The sequence below is a fragment of the Ambystoma mexicanum genome, chromosome 2q (assembly GCF_040938575.1).
Source record: "Ambystoma mexicanum isolate Mex_15411 chromosome 2q, UKY_AmexF1_1, whole genome shotgun sequence".
Taxonomy (NCBI): Eukaryota; Metazoa; Chordata; class Amphibia; order Caudata; family Ambystomatidae; genus Ambystoma; species Ambystoma mexicanum.
The window spans coordinates 936,528,659-936,550,142 of record NC_090924.1 but is presented as its reverse complement, the minus strand read 5'-3'; the positions used below and the strand labels follow the sequence as shown (position 1 = coordinate 936,550,142).

Below are 21,484 nucleotides of genomic sequence, written 5' to 3'. Positions count from 1 at the left end.
CAGCTATCAGGGGCTACAACCAAAAGATGCGGGGCTATAGCCCCTCAGCACGCCCCCCCCAGCAGCACCTCTGGCTTTAGTTATGTGAATGATGTACTGCGGTATTGTGCTTTGTTTTGGGCAAGCAGCACTGTGAAGATGGGTATCCAGTTATTGCACATTGTAAAATGTAATAGGTAAACTAAACTGTACGGCTCCGATGATACGTCTTGGGAGGATAACTCAGTAGGCAACGTGCTGGCCTGGGAAGCAAGACAATACGGGACACCACAGGTTCGATCCCTGGGTCCACGCTTGGAAACCTCTGGGTATTAAGCGTGTTATAAATAACCTATCATATTGTGTGGTTCCATCCTCGTATGGACGGTACAACGTTCATCCATCACCAGGGTTTATTTTGTGGGTTTTTTTTTTGCTGCCGATCATTTCCACAAAAAAACGAATAAGAAAATATGGGGGTGGGGGGAAAGGGATATAAGTGGAAGGGGGTGTGGAGAATAGGTGGTAAATAACTGGGAAGGGTTGATTGGGGAACCCCTCCAAATTAAAACAATAAAAAATGTCTGAGTTGTTTAGGCCAAAAATCGGCAGCATAAAACTGTGAGAAAATAACTGACGACGGAATGCCATAGTACCTTATGGACTGTGGAAAGTAGCTCATCTAGGGTATGTTCTTGGAGACACATTTCAGTCACAAAACGCACACACAGGCAGGAAAACTAGAACATGCAGCCAACGCCTTTTACTTTATATCTGGCATTGCTGCACAAAGGATAAGTACTGAGCAATCAACATTACGGGCCGGATTCACAAAGATTTGCCCTGGGGCTCATCAGGCGGTGCCCTGGGCCTCCCAGGTTTACTCCTGTTCCCTCGTGCAAAGCCCAAAAACTGTAGCGAGTGTGGAGCTGCCCGCAGCAGCTTTGCGTGGCGCATGTGCCCATGCCGATCACAAAGATTTGCACTGGGACACATCGAGTGACGCCGTGAGCATCCCAGATTTGCTCCCGTGCCCTGGGTGCCTTATTTACAAAGTCCAAAACTGGAGCAAATGTGGCCATCTCAGCAGTGCTTATGCGTGGCTCATGTGCAAAAGTGATTCACAAAGATTTGCACTGGGGCTCATCAGGCGGTGCCCTGGGCCTCCCAGGTTTACTCCTGTTCCCTCGTGCAAATCCCAAAAACTGTAGCGAGTGTGGAGCTGCCCGCAGCAGCTTTGCATGGTACATGTGCACGTGCAAGTCACAAAGATTTGCTCCAGGGCATCTCCTGATTGGCTGAAGTGCAAATATGTGATACTTATTGATGCATATTTATCTCTTAATTTAAATTGGATTTCTGCCCTCAAGGTTTCTGATTAGCCTTCTTATTTTGTTGTATGTGATTTATGTTTATTATTCACAAAATCTCAAACAGTCATCTTGGCCTCCTTCTCGTATTCCCGTCTTTGGATCTTTTCTGTTTTCGGGTCCACATTCTCTGTATGTTTTGCATCCTTTCTCCATTGGAGGCTTAGGATTTTCAATGTGGATTTCCTCTACTCTACTCCACTCCAACGACACCCATATATATCTTATATATATATCTTAATATATATATATATAGCTGCAACCCAAGGATTGCACAGGTTTTAGAGGCCAAATAGAAAAAGGGCTATTCCCATTGAAATATTTCGATTGGTTGGCTTTATTGCAGAGTGGTCCCATCTAGTGATGGGTCTGCTTTGCTTAGCAATGGGTGGAATTCTCCATATTGGATTCACCCAGTTTATTGGCACACAAGTGCCCACAAAGTGGTCAAAAAGGGGAAGAAATATAGATGGGCAGTAGGTTTGGTTATAGATGGTGGGAGTGGAAAAACGTATGCCGCATAGTGAGCAATTTTATTTTAAAACACGTATCTTGCTCTTAATTTGGGGATATACCCTCCACAAGTCAATACTTGCCCTCGTTCCCTACCTCTGACTTATGCCGATCTGAATGTACCAAACCCTTTGAATGATTAGATTGCTGTATCCCTCTATCGACTTCTCATGTCGGACCCCTTCGCTCTTGTGATTCCACGAAGCACTGTCATGTTGTAGTTGGCACTATACAAATCAACGATGAATAAATAAAGGGGAGGGATGAGGGGCAATTTGGTGAAATTTTAAAAAAAAGGATAAACATGTGAAGAAAAGGGATATGAACAATACTCGTAGACCCTTCATATTGAAATGTGCTTCATGTTTTAATTAATCTTCACACATGGTTTGACTGGAACCTTTTTTGTGAGAAATGTTTCAGGAATTGGAGTTGATTTTGGTTTCCAAAACAGATATTCGCCTCAAAGTATTTGGTTTGGCTCAGCAGTCTTTGCGTTGAAAAGCTCTGGCCAATTCCAAAATGATTTAACAAGCCTGGAACCAGATGCTGTCATCTGGCAAGCTGGGCATCGCTGTGTGGCATGGCACATACAAGCCTTTCCCACAGCTTTCACTTGGCATCTAGAACAGTCATGACTTTAGATGCTTAACAGGAGGTTAACCAAATAGCTTGGGATGCCAAGGGTATTTTGCACTGCCTGAAAATATAAGACTTGATAGTTCATTACTACAAAACAAACACTTTATTGAACTTTCAGGGATAGTCAACCTGCGGCTCTCCAGCCATTTTGAACTACAACTCCCATGATTCTTTACTGTTGGGGATGTTGGCTAGGAATGGTGGGAGTTGCATTCAAAAACATCCAGGGAGACACAGGTTGTAGACCCCTGCTTCCCACTGCACACTTACCACCCTGTGCTAGGAACAGAACCGGAGCTGGTAATGACTTGGAGAAATGGTCTGCAAACTTTTGGCTCTGCAAATGTTTTGGATTACAGCTTCCATCAGCCCTAGTCAGCATAGTCAATGGTGAAGGATCCTGGGAGTCGTACGCCAAACCATCTAGAGAGACAAAGTTTGCACCCCTGTGATCAAGCAACAGACATATTTACGTCAATCTGAGAGAACACTTGCCCCCAAAGGGAAGTCTTTTGCACGTTACATGTAATACTTTTTCACATTTCAAATGACATCAAGCACTGTACGCCTCTGTGCTCTCCATCATCAGAGGGGTGCTTCCTCTTTCAAAGAACCAAAAACTGCAAGTGATCAAGCATTTTACTGCTTTTCTTTGTTAACAATGGATTTCAACTTGGAGTTAGAATATATAATTCGCTTGGGCCATTGTATGGGCAACAGCATCTTGAGTGTCACAGTAATGCTTTTTAGTCTTCTCTCCATATCTGGCCAGTTTAATCAGGATCACACTGATTCACAGCAGGGCTGGAATGACAGCTGTGGCTGCCTCACTCCATGGCCCACATTATAAAGGGCGTGCCGATCACCTACACTGGGGCTAGCCTTATTTGACACTGACACGTGAGCTCCCACTATAGCTTTAGATGCCTGTATCCTTAAACAAAACGTAGAACCTATGGCCCATATTCACGGGTTGGTGTGAATGAGTTACACTAAGCCTTAGAAGTTACTTTGTTCCAGCTTTTTGTAAGGTTCACAACTCGTGTGTTTCCTTGAATTCTGTGTATATTAATTGCCATCTGTGCGTTTAGTTGCAGATAAGAGTGCCATCAAATGGCACCCCCAGAAGCAGTGCAGACAATTCTTCATTCTATGACAGTATATCATTGTTTGAGCAGGTAGTGCTGAAGCCTCACATTAGATACACCAGTTGCTTTAAGGGGGTGAAGAAATCGAGGGAGGGTGTCTAATGAGTTGCAAAACAATATTTGGGAAGTGGGGCCTAAGAGGTGTCTGTCATGGTCTAAGAAACCCAATTATCGAAGGAACCTTCAAAAGACATGTAAGCTATGAAACTATAGTAGTGACCCAACATGCAAAGTCACATGTTCGCACCTAGAACTAAAAGGGGGCAAATCTATTTTTAAAAATGTGTTAAACATAACATGATTAATCAGCAGTCAAAAGCATTTCTAAAATAAACATTTTCAAATTTAAACATTACATTAAAATCAAGATAGGTCTATGAGGCTTCCAACTCGTCAGTTCTTTTGGAGGAAATTCATGATTCTCATGTATTTAATCATTGCATTAAACCTTTTCAATGACAAGACTTCACTATACTAGTTTAATACTTTCTTTCAGAGTAATACAATACACATGCTATGACTTCAGACATCTGAAACGGATGAATGTGATTCAAAATGTGGGTGATAGTAATATCTAATGGCGAAAAAGCAGTATTGTTACTTGTCATTTTATCACTGAAATTTAGCATAGGAAAATCTGGTGTGGGAACCCCAGCAGAGCACTAGAACAAGGGCAATTTCTGGGCCGGGTCATGGATGAGCTCCTGTCCACTAAATTCCTGGAAACAACGACATTTTACAACTTAAGCACCACTAATTTATGACAACCTATTTTACAACACAAAATATATACCATTCATTTTAGCTGTTTCAGATATGAAGGAGTTTCTAACACACAACACATTTGAAATTCCAAACACACCCTCACTCAATGTCGCTTGCATTTCAATTATGTCCATATCTGCTTTTGAATTAATCGACTCTATTGACAAAAGTTGGTGAGGCTTAGGGTCTGTGCTGGATTTCCAACTATTTCGCTAGTTTGCTACATTTTCTTTAGTCTAGAACAGTTATATTAAGAATATATATATATATATATATATATATATATATTTGTAATACGATTACCCTTGGAAGTGTTTACCAAGACATTTTTATGTGCTTTGAATTGGTTTAATTATTGAACATCATCAGGTGCCTGAAAAAGACAGTCTTTCTGCTGCCACATAACTTAGCAATGTTCTAATGATAAACAGAAGCCTCCCAACAAATGCTGAAGAGTGAATATTTCTCCCCCTCAATCTTTGATCACCACAGGATGAAATCACTTCAAAGCATTGTAGTGTTTGGGTGGGCCTCCACTCACCATAACCCAGTGTAGGCCCACCTCTTAAGAACCGAGTAAACATTTTGTCCAAACTGCCGGGAGGGGCTAGATGACCCTATGGAGTCAAACTAACCCAAGTCTCCCTGAACCACACAGGTCAACACATCATATACATGTTTGCAACAATTAAAATACTCCCATATATTTATTTCCAAACCACCCCCACACATGATTGGTTAAAACCAATAGAAAGAAATCCCATCTTTCTCCAATTCCTCCATTCTGATTGGTGGCCGTTATCTAAACTACCATATTCAGCTCATGTGTAGAACACACCTCTTTTTAGGATTCATCCGTGGTAGGTCATTACATCATCATACAGTTATACATTCACATAGAAACATAATTCATTCCAAGTAACAACTAGCCTGCGCCCTTTAACCCTGAACATAATTGCATCTGGTTTGCATGGATACCTCAACGACATTAGAGAGAGCAGAGCAAACAGGTTCCCATTGAACTGATGATAACTATCTAATCCTCCCCGGTTTCACTGGTGTCCCGGAAAACTCTAATCTAAATTACTACTATTTCAGCACACACTGCACATCTGAGAAAACAATCAAAACCCCTGAATATCAGTCACAATGGTCTCAAGCATCACCTCACCCTACGTTTATTGTTGGTCAAAGCAGATGGCCCGATCCATCTGCAAACTCCTATGCACTTAAAATAGATCACATCTGCCTCCTACAGAAATACCCAGCCATAAGCCCTCTGGCCGGTTTATCGGGTGGCCTTCTGTTTGGTTAATCATTATTTCTCCTTCGGCCTCCAACCTAGATTTTCCCAGTCATTTAAAATTCACCTTGCCAACTGCTGACTGCAGAGTTTTAATGAATTCACAGAGGCCCCCTATGTCTAGATTTATAAATTCCCTGTGTATGTATCTCAGTGTGCTTGCATGTTTAATAAATATCACCTTTTCTTTACAGTGGATCCTCTGTAAACAGTCCCCTTCCTCGCATGTGGATTATGAAAACTCCTCACTGCCAGCCTCTAGGCACGTCATCGCACATCATATCTGGACCATATTTTATATTTCATTTGGAGGTTTTAGCATTTATCTTTCTGTGTGTGTGTAAATATAATATGTATCAATCCTGAGCACAAAGTAACACTTAAACACCTACGTCCAGATCTGGTTTTATGGATGACCTGAATTTAGGCCTCAATGACCTCTCAGATCTTAATGCGTCCACCCTCGCCAATTCACTCAGTGCCCTTGGCTTCACTCACTATGTCCTTAACCCCACACATATCAAAGGCTGCACAATATATTGGATAGCAGTCTCCAACTCACAGAGCTGTGAAAAACAAATGCCTGGCAGAAGTCAAATGGAAGAAATCACCCACAGACTCCCTGAAAGGGCAATTCACTATGGCAGTGAAATGCTACAGAGAAGCGATCATAGTGGCAAGATCTACATCCTACAACGTGAGAATCATAATGCCAAGTCCAAAACTAGAGACAGTTTCACAATCTTGAGAGAACTAGAAGCCCCAGCCAAACCCATACGATGATCAACAAAGACGAGACCTGGTGCTCGTCCATTCAAAAAGATATGTTGGACAAAATCGACTTGTATAAAAAGTTTCTGCACACGCTTTCCCTGCTCAAATTACCCCACGACTCCACTGCCCTCCCACCCTCCAGTGTCTACTACCAACTGCCACTCATTGTCTCCGAGATGGAAGTTGCCTCCATACTAAAGAGCCTGAAAACTTCCAGCTGCAAAGGAGACATCTGTTTGCTTCCATCATCAAAGAGTGCTCAGAAGAACGTACACCATTCATCACAACATTTATCAATGCCTCCTTCTCCTTGGGCCAAGTCCCTTCCAACCTCAAGGAAGCATGGCTGATCCCACTGATCAAAAAAGCTTCACTTGACCCAGCAGTCCTTAACAACTATCGACCCATCACCACTGTCCCATTTTTACTAAATAATTCTGGACAGAGCAGAATATTTCCATATTTCGCAATTTCTGGATGCCCACCACATCCTGGGCATTCATCAATCTGGATTCTGGCCTGGCCATGGCATGGAATCCGCCCTGCTTTTCCTTAAGATTCTGCTGGATGAGATTAGAGATGAGGGGAAACCGGCCCTCCTACTCCTCGACCCCTCAGGGGCATTCGACTTGGTTGACCATCAGATCCTCTGCCAACACCTTACCGCTGCAGCACACTTCTCACCCCAAGCCACCACCTGCATGGCATCCTATCTTTGAGGGCAGATCCCCACCTGCCCCTATCCACTGTGGGGTCGCCCAACGTTCCTGTGTGTACCCCAGGTTGTACAACATATTCACTTGACTCCATTGGCATATCCTACACCAACTATGCTGATGACACACAAATCCTTCTCCCTTTTCTGGCAACTATCTGGAAGACACTCGAACATCAAACAATGTCCATGCTATTATCCAGGCTTGGATGGCCATCCATCATGTCTAAACGATGAAAAGACAGAGCTTATCTTGGTGGGTCTGCCAGCAGTAATCAAGAATCTAAATCTCTAATACACCTAGTGATCGAAGCGAGCGGGAATTGTTGGGAGCGGTGTTCCACTACTTTCTGTTGACCATTCCTCTACCTTTTGTGACCATATTCACCATTCTATATAGAGAATGTGTCCGTTCATGTCCCTGTGCAAGTGTAAAGTTGCAATAGGAGCCTTAGTTACAAGTCACTTAGACTATTGCAATGCCCTGGTCACAAGTCCTTGTCACATGTTGAACTATGCTTCCACCTACCCTCTTCCCTGCCAAGACCACAGTTCCACTACTTTCATCGGTTCACTTCTACCACTGAATACACCTCCTTTTAACATTGATGGCATCCTAATACCTGTCTCATCAGTGAAAATACTTAGACGCCACCTCTCGCTCACGCGCCAAGTGAGTGCGATTGCCTCCTCCTCAGCACATACGACTAAACTTATCCATGCTGCCAGATCCTTCCAATCCAAAGACAGCTGCCTTACTATTGCTTGTGCAATTATAGGATAAAGGCTAGACTATTGTAACACCCTATTTGCTGGCACCTCTTGCCGGAACATTGAAAAGTTACAGGTATCCAGAACAATGCTATTTGAGCTGCACTCAACATCCCGAGTCGAGGGCACATATCGGCTACCAGGAAAAATATTCACTGGCCCCCAATCAGAAAAACAAATTATTTTCAAGTCACTCTCCATCATACATAGGTCTATGTCTAAATCTGCTCCCCCTACTTCACTAAAATAATAATCAGGGACCAATCCCTCAGACCCAGCAGAGCAGCCTACACCAATACATTGATGCAACCTAAATACAAATGATCCAAAGCTGGTGGCACAAGCTTTCCAACCTTTGCTGCTAACCAGTGGAAATCACTCCCCCAGCTTTAAGTTTATTTTGGAGAGCTCTAAAAACATGGCTATTTGCATAACTGTACATGGCACTGTGCTAAGACTGTGCTCGCTTTAAACCTGTACTCTTTTATCTATCTATGTGTAAGAGGTTTGTAACAGTGCATTAATGCCTCTGGGCTTATTGTGTTTTAGAAATGAATAAATAAATAAATAAATAAAGTAACACGTCCCATTCACATTTGACTACACTGGATACATATGAAATTGCAACATTTTGCCCATTTCGCCGCACCCCCAGTCATGAATATGGCACCCGCAGCATGAGACCCTCTTCATCATTGGGACCTTTCCTGAGCACCCCAACAGTAGTAGTACACATTCTGACACAAAAAACACAGAAGTTAGGGTTGTCCTATCAAACACAAACATCAATGCTGGACTTTATTCTCTGAGTTGCATATGCCACTGATCCAATTATTTTGAGGGAACCTAAAGCAGTTACTACATCTTAAGTCTCAGAGATGAGTGCAGGGTTTTTTTCAAAACAAAGGAGCTAGTAAAACATGTATGAATACATTTACCATTTTGGCTTCCGAATGCATCTGTGGACCTTGCGGGGAAACACAGGCATTGTTCATGTTGGGCCCTTGCATTCCCATGATGTTGGAGTTCATCGACATCTGCCTCTCCATCTAGTGCATGGAAATTAAAAACAAATGTCAAATAACAAAGCAAAATACAAAAGAAGGCGAGCAAGCAGGCCTCAATCTAAAGAAACACAACCACCTATCCATGGACTTTAAAACATTCACATTCACTTTTTCCCAAAAGAGCAAATCGTGAAATGCAGCTTGCAGAAGGCCTTCTGGGGTGTGTTAAATGATGAACGTATGTCCATAAATTAGCACAATGCGACATACATACCCAGCAGCAGGCTGGGTTCCTGACAGTCTGCTCAAATCGGCCTCCCTATGCTCAGGTAAAGAATCACATAGGGAGGGCATTCATGGCATAGAACAGTGGTCTTCAAAGTGGGAGGCTGGGTTCATGGGGCGGGGCAGACTCAAAGAAAAGGAATTAATATGACTGTTTTAATATAAGAAAGGATTAAGGTGACTGTTTTTAATAGAAAACATAAACATTAGAACATCTGATATTTTAAAGAGCCTGGGACGAATCTGCTGGCCATCCTTTGGGCCCACTTTGGGGGCCAACCCCTAGGTAGGGGGGCACAGAAACAATATTTTTAATCATCGGGGGGATGCTTGGTACGAAAAGGTTTAATACCACTGGCATAGAACAACCTGAACCTATCATTAAGGATTCAAAGAAAGTGGCATCACAATCAATCAAAGGAAAACTAAGATAATTGGAATAAACAGTACAGAGATAACATAAGGGTAGCTAAAGCACATTTTTTTAATAAAGAAATCGAAGCAGCATCCAATGTTACGAGTAAGATTTTCGAAATTTTAAAAAGTGTTGAGAAACCTAAAACTCTCACACCGCCATTTTTACCGATCAAGGGCGACTGTGATATAGTGCAAAATGCTTTCGCAGCTAAAATAACAAAAGCTAGACAAGATATAATTAATGCCAGAAAACTATCAAGCCAGGCAATGACGATGAAGGACAGTGATAAACAGGGTGGGATAGACACCTTCAATTTCACTACTATCTCTGAAGAAGAACTGCTTGCTGTTTTAAGTCACATGAAACCTACTGCATGTGCAGAAAACGTGTTACCATCAAACATCATACTACAAAAGAAAGAATTGTTTGACCTGTTCTGTTGGGAATAGTTAATGCTTCCTTTAAAGAGGCAATAGTACCAAAAGAGATAAAAAAAAGGTTACTATCACGCCCCTAGTGTAAAAGGCAGGATTGGATCCTACGGACCCTCGCAATCCTCGCCCTATCACGAATTCAGATTTCATACTTAAAACTCTGGATAAAATTGCTACCATGCAATTACAAAAACACATAGAAAAACAGACATCTCTACACCAACAACAATCTGGTTTTAGGGCTTTTCATAGCACTGAAACTGCAATGATAGACCTTCAATGTCATATGTTGGAATTGGTCGATAGAGGAAAAGCAGGGATACTAATGTTACTGGATCTTAGCGCAGCGTTTGACCTGGTAGACCATCAACTACTAGTAAATGCACTGAAAGGCACAGTGGGTTGTTCCGGGGTAGCATTAGATTTTCTAGTATCTTTCTTACTGGAGTGCCAAGCAAGAGTTCACTGGGGGGATAAGTTCTCGGAGGCCATTGCAATTCTATTTGGAGTCCCTCAGGGAGCTAGTCTCTCGCTAATGCTATTTAACATATATATGAGAAGCTTGTGTGATATACTGGATGAGGTTGGCGTGTTTTTCAACAACTATGCAGATGACATGCAGCTTATCATTGAAATTGAGGGAACATATTCCAAAGACAGCAACAACATAGCAAAAGTGTATAGTAAAATCGAAGAATGGATGCAGCAAAATTGGATGTGTCTTAATGATACAAAAACTGAACTTATGTTATTTGGGTCAAGTCGAACAATAGCCAAGTTAGGAAAAGAGTATAAGACTTTCCTTATAAATGAAGCAAAAATACTAGTCTCCAAACCAAGTTAAAATGTTGGGTATGAGGGTCAACACTTCAGTTAACTCAGGAGCGCAGGTGAATTATCTGCACAGAAATACAGCATATCACCTACGCCTCTTGAGGGCTATCAGACCTTACTTAAATGAAACCAACACAGCAACAATTGCAAGGGCAATTGTACTGTAGAGGTTAGATTACGGCAATGCCCTGTTAATAGGTGCAAGAACAAAAGATCTGGCTAGATGCCAAGTCATAGGAAATGACACAGTGAGTATTGTGAAGTAAGTAAGGATTATAGATCATGTAACAATGGCAACAAGATCTCTGCGTTTGCTCAGAGTGGAAGAGAGGACGAAGTTTAAGGCCATGGCACTTGTAGACAAGTGCCTGTTCGGAGATGTCCCCATCTATCTTAAGAACCAATTGGAAGCTCACATCCCACAGAGACAGTTACGCTCGGCAGGTAAAGGCTTACTCATAGTACCAAAATATAGGCTAAAGACAGGTTAGGGCAGATCATTTGCAATAATGGCAGCGCAGCAGTGGAACAGTCTCCCGCTTGAGCTTAGATCGGAAGACAACCATTTGATCTCCAGAAAAAATCTGAAGACTCACCTGTTTAGGTGATTGGTGTTTCGCTTTCCAGTGGCAATCGGGGGATTAAGAACAGATAATGAACAGGGATGTATCACTTTAGCATAGTCTGTGTTGTTTGTCAAAAGCGCCCTGATGCCTGTGGGCTACCGGCGCTATACAAGTGATATACATACAAACTCTTCCATCATCTGTTCAAGAATGAATGAAGCCCCCACCCTTTCCTCTAATTACCCCAATTTCAATAGTTACATGTTTACATTCCTCCAAACCCGCCTTACACTTTAACATCACAGGTAGGCTTCATTCAGCGCTCAGGATGGACAACACCTGTACACGATTCCAAAGTTATACCTTATCGCAGTGGGTGGCAATGGAAACATGTGCTGAAGATTGGCAGCGGGCAACCATTTGGCCCACAAACAATGTTAACTGGCCATGTTTGTAAGCTATGTAAAACTGTCAATTAGCAAAGAAACGTGTAAAAAGAAATACCCAGCATTTAAAGAGGTTTCAGAACCAATAGCCAAGCTAGACCTATCTAAACTGTACTGCGAGATCAGGTGTTGGTCTTCAAGTTACACAGAGATGGAGAATGGTCCAAAGATGGTTATTTGCGATGCCCTCGATGCTCCAGAATACATAGCTCATAACGCGAAACAAGGGGTTTATGATCTGGTAGCAAAGCAGAAGCACATTCCTAATATTTAAAGAATGAGTTAGCCAATTAGGATAACAAATATGTATAAACATTTAGTCACAGAAAAATATTACACAGAAAATTTAAAGCAAGGATAATCAAAAAATATTAAAGCTCAATCTTAGAACAGAGGCAAAACTGCCGTCTCTTTTTAAAGATGGTGACTCCAGATGTTTTGGTACTGATTAAGTTGTAGATACTTTCACAGTAATTTGGCTTGGTCTCATCCCATGAAGGAGAGATGACAATCCAGAGTCTAAGGTTTTCACAAAAGAGTCAGTGTAAAAGACAAGCATTTACTCACATTCTCAGAGGCTGTGATTGACGTCATGAGGATTCAGTCAATATCCCAAAGCCGTGTTCAGACAAAAAGACAGCACATGGGTCATCCACCAGGCTACAAGGCACTCCTTGGAGACAGAGTTTTCATTCCAAATGATATGCTCATTCATGGGGAGAGGTGTGGTGCACAAGTTTGGCTTCTACACATTTCACAGCACCAAGTCGTTACCGAATCAAGGTTACACGGCTCTCCTTGGAAACACGAGTTTTCATTTCAAATGATATGCTCATTCAAGGGGAGAGGTGCGATGCACAAGTTTGGCTTCTAAACATCTCACAGCACCAAGTTGACACCGGGTCATAGCATCTATACCATGGCCCGTGGACATAAGGACAGCATTTAATGTGTCTGAATAATTTTGAAGGAAACAGCAATGGCAAGCGAAGATCTCTTTAGGTGATGGAAATATACAGAAGGCTCATGAACTACATGTAACAGGGCTAATCTGGAGGGTAGGCCTCTGCATGTAGAAGATTTAACAAGCTACCAATCTCAAAGAGGCTAATAGTAGGTGATATTACAAGGGGGATACCAAAAGACAGCATGACATATCTAAAGTAGTGGACAAACCGCTACATATTGAGGAAGGATATTGTATGCAAGAGTGTTGGTCAGAAGGAGGGGATGGGATTTGGATTTTCAGTGAGTATTCAGTCAGCATTTTATCGTAAATGATGCATCTTAAGTGTAATGATATGCATCCCATCCTCCATTCTGGATGCTGTCCTTTAAACACTGAAGTAATTCTTGGCAAGAGCCCAAGTAACTGTGATCATTTCCAAGTTGAAAAGTGCTCTCTTTGTCGTGGGAAAGTGAGAAGCTCCCTTAGATGGGAAACATCACATTTTACCAAAAGACTTTTCAGGTAAGAAATTCCCCTCAAATTATGATGTAGCCTTCATTCACACAGTTCTGGTATTTTGTGAATGACACGTGTTATCCTGCTGTCTGGCTGGGTGGACTATCATATGACATCAGTAATACTATCTTCTTGCAAGCTGGGGTGTGTTACTCACACTTGGTAACCCATTTCTCCCAGCACCCATTTTCTATTTTGCACTAGCACACAGTAGTGACAGGTAGATGCAAAAACTATTTGTCCAGCAGTTTGGATTTGCATTCAGCTTTTACAAGCGTTGACGTGAGAAGGTCCAGCAACATATATTAACAGTGATCCCAGAACCACCGGTTTTCCTAGTTTTTCCATAGTTTCAAGGGGATTTTCTTTTATGTTGTTTAAACAGGGTTTAAACAAGCAACCTATTAAAACGTATGACAAACAATATTCCCTAAACTGTGTCTCTGTTCCAATTATGACAAACACATTTTGGGTTTAATATAGTACTTCATACCAGAAAGTCCAGTTTCAGAGCACTTCATAACTTGCCTTACTAAATACCATAATTATTGCCCACTTTTTTGGTACTCAATGTACAACCTTGCACGGATGAAGGCATGAGCCGGCCTAGAGGAGTATCATAAGCATGTTACTGTGGCAGTTCAACTATTGGTAGAGTTACTCTCTACCCCATCGTGTGCAACCTTTTCACTTTGTATTCAAATTCCCATGAGACCTTAAATGAGGTGTTAACCCGTAACTTGAACTTTCGGGCACAAAGGAATTAGGAAAAGTTACTCAAAATAGTAATTGTTTTATCTTGACAAATATGATCCTTCAAAGTACCTCCTCTGCCAAGACCAAGTAAACAGGTTTAAAATATTTAGCCAGGAAAACCGGTACACCAGTTTGAATCTCAATGATTGTGTTGAAGAAGAGAAAGCTAGAGTGAAACCCATGATCAAGTAGGATAGAACGATCCTGGCGCAGTCTCTGTAGTTGACATGCATGTAACACTGCTTACAGAAATCACTGAAGTAAACCTGACCTGTTCATTTATTTTGATATTGCTTAGTCTCTGGTCTGGTGCGCTAAAACATGACCAGGCTACCATTATAATGTACCTCATACAGGAGATTTAGTCATGTGTGCACCATAATCTCTGTAGTACCAGGGGCGTGTACTGAAGTCAAATCGGGAGTCTATTTTATTTTCAGTTCAAGTTGAGCTTCTGGAGAGAAAAAAGTCAAGCACTCTATAACGGATGGCAAATTCTAATGGAATAAGCTAAGTATCGCCTTGATAGTATCATATGTATTATCTATACTTCATTTGCAACCTCTTTCTATGATCGCATTGACGAGGCACCAACATATGTGAGAGGTTACTGTATTTTCGGTCATCCATATTTTGAGTGAAAGGAGAACAACGTTCAAGATCACCTACAATCCAAGAACTATGGTATCCCTCAAAATGATTAATTCCCTCCAATGCTTGTGTAGAGGGTCCACTCGGCATGAACCATGATTGTCTGTATGCAATACCTTGCCTATTCCAGACCATGGGCCCACTGACCCAAGCAGAACAGATGAATAAAGATATTAAACATATCAGCCCTCAAAAACAGCCATTTGTGTTATGGGCCTGCTAGATACAAACCTACCAGACCAAATCGAGGTTGAATTAACAGAAGGGCATCATAAATACCTCTGAATATGCATGACTGACTAGAAGTATAATCCAGATTGAGGAGCTTGATGGGCACTAAATAATGCTACTAAATGGTCTGAAGAGTTCTTCAAGTTGCCAAAATGATATCTCATATTCTTATTCTGGTCTCTAAGGGATCTGAATAAATGTTGACATAGCTAAAATTCAGTACACAAGCCTGGACTTGAAGAAGACATGCATGACAATGGAGCCAATGGGGCAGTACTAACTGATCCACTAAATATTAAACTCTTGTTAGGTTTTAAAGACATATACAATGTATATGAATGAGGACAATGTAATGCAAATAATTTAAAATAATTTGTTATGCCTGTGTGTAGGTCATTTAGAAGATCCAACTGGATTTTGTAGTAGGATACAAGTTATCTAAGGTTTGAGTGATTTGCACAGCAGACACATGCCCTGAAGTGAAACATAAGTATTAAACTGTAAAGTTGGACTATTCAGCATATTGCATACAAAACAATTATGTACAACAAATTATGAATGTAACTGTTGTATTTGTTAGCATTCTGATCATCAGAACACCACCATTCTTTTCACCGGACCAGATACTTACACAACCAAAGTAAAAAAATGCAAATGCTTACACTTGGCTACGTCAGATAAACTGAAATCAGTGTTTGCTCAATTATGTATACTTTAAGCCAATGGAAAATAGAAACAATGGCAGGTTTTAAACAGGGACACTGAATTTAAGATTATGTCTTTTTTGGTACAAAGTGTGCACAGTCTTGCACATGGTACACTGGTCACATAATTAACTGCAGTTCCACTATGACAGTTAACTTTCAGAGTCACTAAAATATCAAATTACAAACCAGACATTTCTATGGGGTTATAGTCATAAAGTCGAATGTCATAATGTTGAAAGTCAAAATGTCTAAAAAATAAAGTCGAAAAAAATGTAGAATTTCTTTTTTTGGTTGCTTTTTGTTCGAAATGGGGGGGTTGCCCCCAAACCCCCTTTTTTGTAATTTTATTGTTTGTTTTACCCCTTTTTTTTACCCCGGAACCCAAAAAAAACATATAAATATAAAAATTAAAAATTCGACATTTTTTTCAACATTATGTTTTAGACATTTTTGTAATTCAACATTATTTTTTCGACATAATGACTGCACACCATTTCTATGGGGGATAACGGCAGGTTGGTTTCAAAAGCACAGTTGCTAACGGATAGCGACACCTATATTCCTGTGACACTGATTTATTTTGTTGTCTAATTAAAAGTGTGATTGTCTTTTGTTGGATATTTGTATACTTAGTGCATCTGAACATGGATCGACCAAGGAAGAGGCGTTTGGTCAAAATGTGTGACGACACAACTCTCCAACGAAGAGATACTTACATAGCTAGAGATATTTGCAACATGTTTTGTATTGAACATACTTTTCCAGTTTTATAACAGGATAATGATAGTTGCATTTGTACATGGAATTTCCTTTCAGTACAATTTATAAGAGGGGTAAGAAATTAAGAGTAACATGCAGACACCCCATGTTTGGGGGAGCCAATGCATCTATCTCTGCTGCATTAAAACACAATAAATAATTGAAAGAAATATATACTATCGAAAATATCTTGCTTATCTAAAATCTAGAAAATTAAATATTAAAGAATGGTCAATAAGTTTGTAAATGTGGCAAAATGAAGGCTCAACCCTGACCACGTGTAGAAAATGTGAAATGAAAACGAAATACAAATGTTATGCCAAGTTTGAGATTTGCCCTCTCACCTCTAAGAATGCTGGGGGCTCACAGGGATGTTGGTGCCTTGTTCTCTAAAAACTCAAATACAAAGTCAGGTGTACCTTAGCCCTCAGTCGAAGCCTCACTGTCTGATGAACATGATACACGCGTTTTTTTTGTACAACACGTGGGAAGATCAGTGAAAACTGAATACAACTGAACTGTAATGTAATAGCGTTGCAAATACAGATTTCTTATCATTAAAAATATGGTGCATTTATTAAATGAATGTATTATTAAAAAGAGTGGGAACAGCCTGGGTTGATGTAGGTAAAACACAATTAGATACAAGATTGTTAGAAACATAGGAAACAGGTTCATGGCAAAAAGTACAACAAAAAACATCTCTGAAATTTAGAATTTCACCAAACTCGGTTTGGAGGCCCCTTGCAGCAGGAGGGTCTGTTTGAATGAATGTACAATATGCCTAGATCCAATTCCTACCGGAAAATATAACTAGTTATGTGGCCTATGCAGTGAATCTCTCAAATCAGAGGCCCTGCGGCAATTGCATCTTGCTGTAGATGCAGTGGCAGATGCTTCGATGCAGATCTTCACAATATGTTGATTGCACCAATTAATGTCATGGATGGCAAATCCATAGTCTTGCATGTTTGAAGAATGTCTGGCTGCTCTTAATATCTATGGGGACAAAGGACCCCCCTGCAGCACCGCGTGCCCGGAGGGGTTGCACCACCTCCCCGCAGGATTCAACATTCACACCCAGTGTACCCTAACCTTCCCACTCAACTGGTATAAAAGAACAGTCCCAGTGTTTGACAAACGTTACTGTTGAAGACGTTAATATATTAACCTTTATGATTAAAAGATCATGTAGTAGGTCAAAGCACCTACAATGTAATTCTTCCTTAATTTTGCCAAGAAATACAAAGAAAATCAGGGATACCTTCTGGAGAACCCTCTCACTCAAAAGGTACATACCTAGCTGTTCCGCCCTATCTGCCCTTGACAGTCTGCAAGTTACACACCTGATGTTGTGGCAAAGTTGCGTTAGAGGAATCAGCAATACCCACAAAGTAATACATGTGTATGTCAGAAGCTTGTCAAGAAAGCTGAATCATCCAGCGGTCGGAGCCCCACTTATTTTAATTTCTTGGAGCATTTAGAAAGTCGATCATGTCACATTTTGTAAGTAAAGAACATTGGCCAATCCATACATACTTATTCACGAATTAATACAGGGAGTAAATATTTCAACATGAGAGTCTTAGAGAAAACAGCATGAGACTCCATGAAAGGGAACAGAGCTTTGAGCGGGGAACGCAGTGGACATGTCAGTGCCAGAAAGAATCATTCTTGTCTTCAAACAGCCAGATATTCAACAATACATGAGCATCACAGGTCGTACCAGACAATCAATAAGAAGAGGATGAGAAGGGCTCCTCCTCGTCGCCATTGTCCAAAAGTACAAAAGTAAAAGAGATTACCTACAAATGAAATGTTGAGGATTCAGTCCTCTCTTACCAAATACATATAACATTTGATAATGTAATATTTCCCACTTCATGTACACCTGTCCACAGATAAAGCTATTAGTATCCATTCCAAGGAGTCCAGTGAATATCTTATTAGCTTGACTCCCAGTAGAGGACAGAGACTCTTGAGGGGAGACAATGCATGGGGCTTCTTAGCTATGATGTCTGGTAAAGAACACAAAGGATTGCTCTGGTTTAAAACTAGAATGGTATCACCATCCACACATGCGTCATTGACATTACTTGCAAATAATTAAGAAATGTATGCACAAGACACAGTCACCAAATATCAAACAGAGAATGGTGTGTTACTTCAGTGAAATTGTTCAAATTCAAATTTAATGAAAACACTTTGACCACACACATTTGTACCTAAAAAGCATATAAAACTTAAAAAAGAACAGTGATTCATTAAAAACAGTGATATTTAAGATTTACAAATGGGGAGACAGTAGAGCAAATCAATTGTAAGAGCAGAGATAACAATGTATAAGCCTCTTTACAGAGAAAGAGTGAAAGCACAACCAGACTGTTCAATGGCCTGAAGCCCACCCCGCAGGATCACACACATGCGTAAGCTTCCTTTGCTACACTACAGGCGAATATCCATTTGCACATCACTCTGACCAGCCTGAAATGCCAGGAATACCTTCTTTGAGTAAGGTTACGAACAGCAACCCAAGACACTAAAACCAATCTTGTTGGACATCACTGTTGTCTGGTTAGGTGCAGGTGCCTAGCTTGTAAACCTGGGGAAGTTTCCAACTCTTGGAAGTTAAACCAAATTGCTTATGTGGAATTCAGCGAGCTTGCAAGTTCTTGTGTGATTCACCAGCAATCCCGATTCATGGACAAACTTGCCCCAAGTCTCGACACCCCAGACCGTATAACATACATTGATTGTTGCACACCGAGTGCCAGCCACTAAATGTAATATTCTGCCTCCAACCGTAAATGTTATCCCACCTAATCTTCTCCTGCCCTAGCTGCCATATAAAGATGGTAAACACAGTTACAACCAGTGAATGCAACTGTGCATCCAAGCAGAGAATTTTCTCTGGGATTTTCTCCCCCTCACCAGTGACACAAAACTCTGGGATTTTCCTCTGCTAGTCACCAACACAAATGTCAGATGCATGCATGTCATGCAAGATAGTTCCTGAGATTGCCTCCTCCCGAGTAGTCACAAAATGGTGGAACTTGTTTTTCACACTCAGTAAAAGCCACTGTCGGTAACCTCCTGATTCTAAACCGCTCTGGTATGTTCTCCTGCCAACAAATGGCAAATGGCCATGTTATTGAAGGTGGGCACAGGGATTCTCCCCTTCCTAGCAGTCGTCACAAAAGCATGGCCTACTCACTTACAGTCACTGACTGGCAATCCTTTGCCTGCCTCCAACAAACCCGGGGATTTTCACAAATGACCAGTCTTTCCCATTACAGTTCTGCACCTCTCCCTCAACTAAATCCTAATTCAATGTTCCACCTCACTTTGGAAGTCCCAGGCAACCTGCTGTCTCTGCCGACAAGACTAATCACAAACATCTGCATGTGCATTTTACAACCCTGGAGGGCAAATTCACCCACATCACTCTTCCCAAACTTCGAATGAAGTTTGAGAAAGTTCAGTCAGGCATGACCGGTGGAAAATCAGGTTATTTTATAGATTGACCAAATATGTTGACACTGGCTTCTGTATGGATTGCTATGTGCTGCTGAGGTCCCTCCACCAAGTTTGGGCTTAAAGCAGCGAGGGGACTTTAAAATGAAGGAAACATTTACTATGACGAGGAGGAAGTTGATTAAGATTTATTGGATTTGATTGAAATTGCGAGCACATTTGTGGAATTGTTAATGATGGTTTAGATTGGGCACCCTGATAGGGACAGTTTCAGAATAAAAACCTGCTAGCACATATCTTGAAAATAAAATAGTTGTTTTATGGATCACTAATGCAAGGCTTACAGACCAGAGTCCCAACATGTAATTACCGCTTGTGATAAAATATTTAGCACTACTTTGCATGTACCTCACCACCGCGGTGGTACTTCTGCCACAGTTGGCATTGCACATTAGCGAGGCTGGCAAGTGAATAGCACTTAAAGCCAGCAGTACGGGGAAACCATGTTTGTCTTTACCATTTCATAACTGCTAATGGCACCAGAAGTAATGTGATACCACGGCAAGTAATGAACACACTTCTGGTAAAGAAAATAGGAAATATCTTATCATCCACAACGCTGTTATGATTTCACAGCAAACCAGCATGAGAATTCACAATCTCACCATTCAGACATACAAAATTAGGATGCAGGACTACCTAAACAGAGGCGCCACCGCTACCCATTCTCCTGAGAGGAATCCAGCCCAGGAAAAATGAGGTACCTTATCACAAAGCCTGGATAATAACCATCCAGCCTCTTGCCCATCCCGTAGAGTGGCAAGCCACAGCAAACGTCAACATTGGTTCATATGCTGGCTGAAACAACGTGGCATTCCATCTGTTCTTTGGGGTCCAGGCACTGGGATTAAAGGCCTGCTTCCCAATGTACACAGGCTGTCAAGATCATACCAGCATTAGGGCGCAAGGATGTCAGAGCCAGAAATGTCTTGCAACTCGAGGCCGCAGTACCCCACCCGTGCGGGTGGTGGCGAGAAAGTGTGTGGGGGTGGAGGTACCCCCAGGTGAATATACGTAGCTATGAGCGGCATCCCTTTGATGTGAACGCATAGCCATGATGAGTGAAGTTGTCAAGGGCACTGTTAAGCTTCAACGCATCTAGTGTACTTTGGTAGGGATACACAATGCTGCCTTTGAGGTTTGATGTTAGGGTCAGAGATGGTAGGATGTGTTTAAGGAGGGAGAAAGTAGGATTTGACAGTCTTTTGCATATAAGCAGCTACCCTTGTTAGTTCCCACTAGTCCAACTTGGTGAGGGCCGGGGTGAGTTATTCAGGGGGATAAAAGCCCCCGAAAATGCCATCTCCCACCTGTTGAAGGCCGCACCAAATCGGCCTAATGAATGTAGTATTTTTGGTGTCCAGAATTTAACAGGCAGAGTTTGAACATAGACCTTAATCCATTATGGTGG

At 41.4% G+C, this 21,484-nt stretch overlaps 1 protein-coding gene across 3 annotated transcripts in view; it reads right to left on the bottom strand.

Annotated features, from left to right (window-relative positions):
* CREB5 (cAMP responsive element binding protein 5) overlaps positions 1 to 21,484 on the bottom strand; it is a 1,617,326-nt gene that overhangs the window by 273,994 nt on the left and 1,321,848 nt on the right. For all 3 annotated transcript variants that reach the window (XM_069648241.1, XM_069648242.1, XM_069648243.1), the window contains one exon: positions 8,919 to 9,029. In XM_069648241.1, coding sequence (XP_069504342.1) covers positions 8,919 to 9,029 — 111 coding nt within the window. The remainder of the gene's footprint in view (positions 1 to 8,918; positions 9,030 to 21,484) is intronic.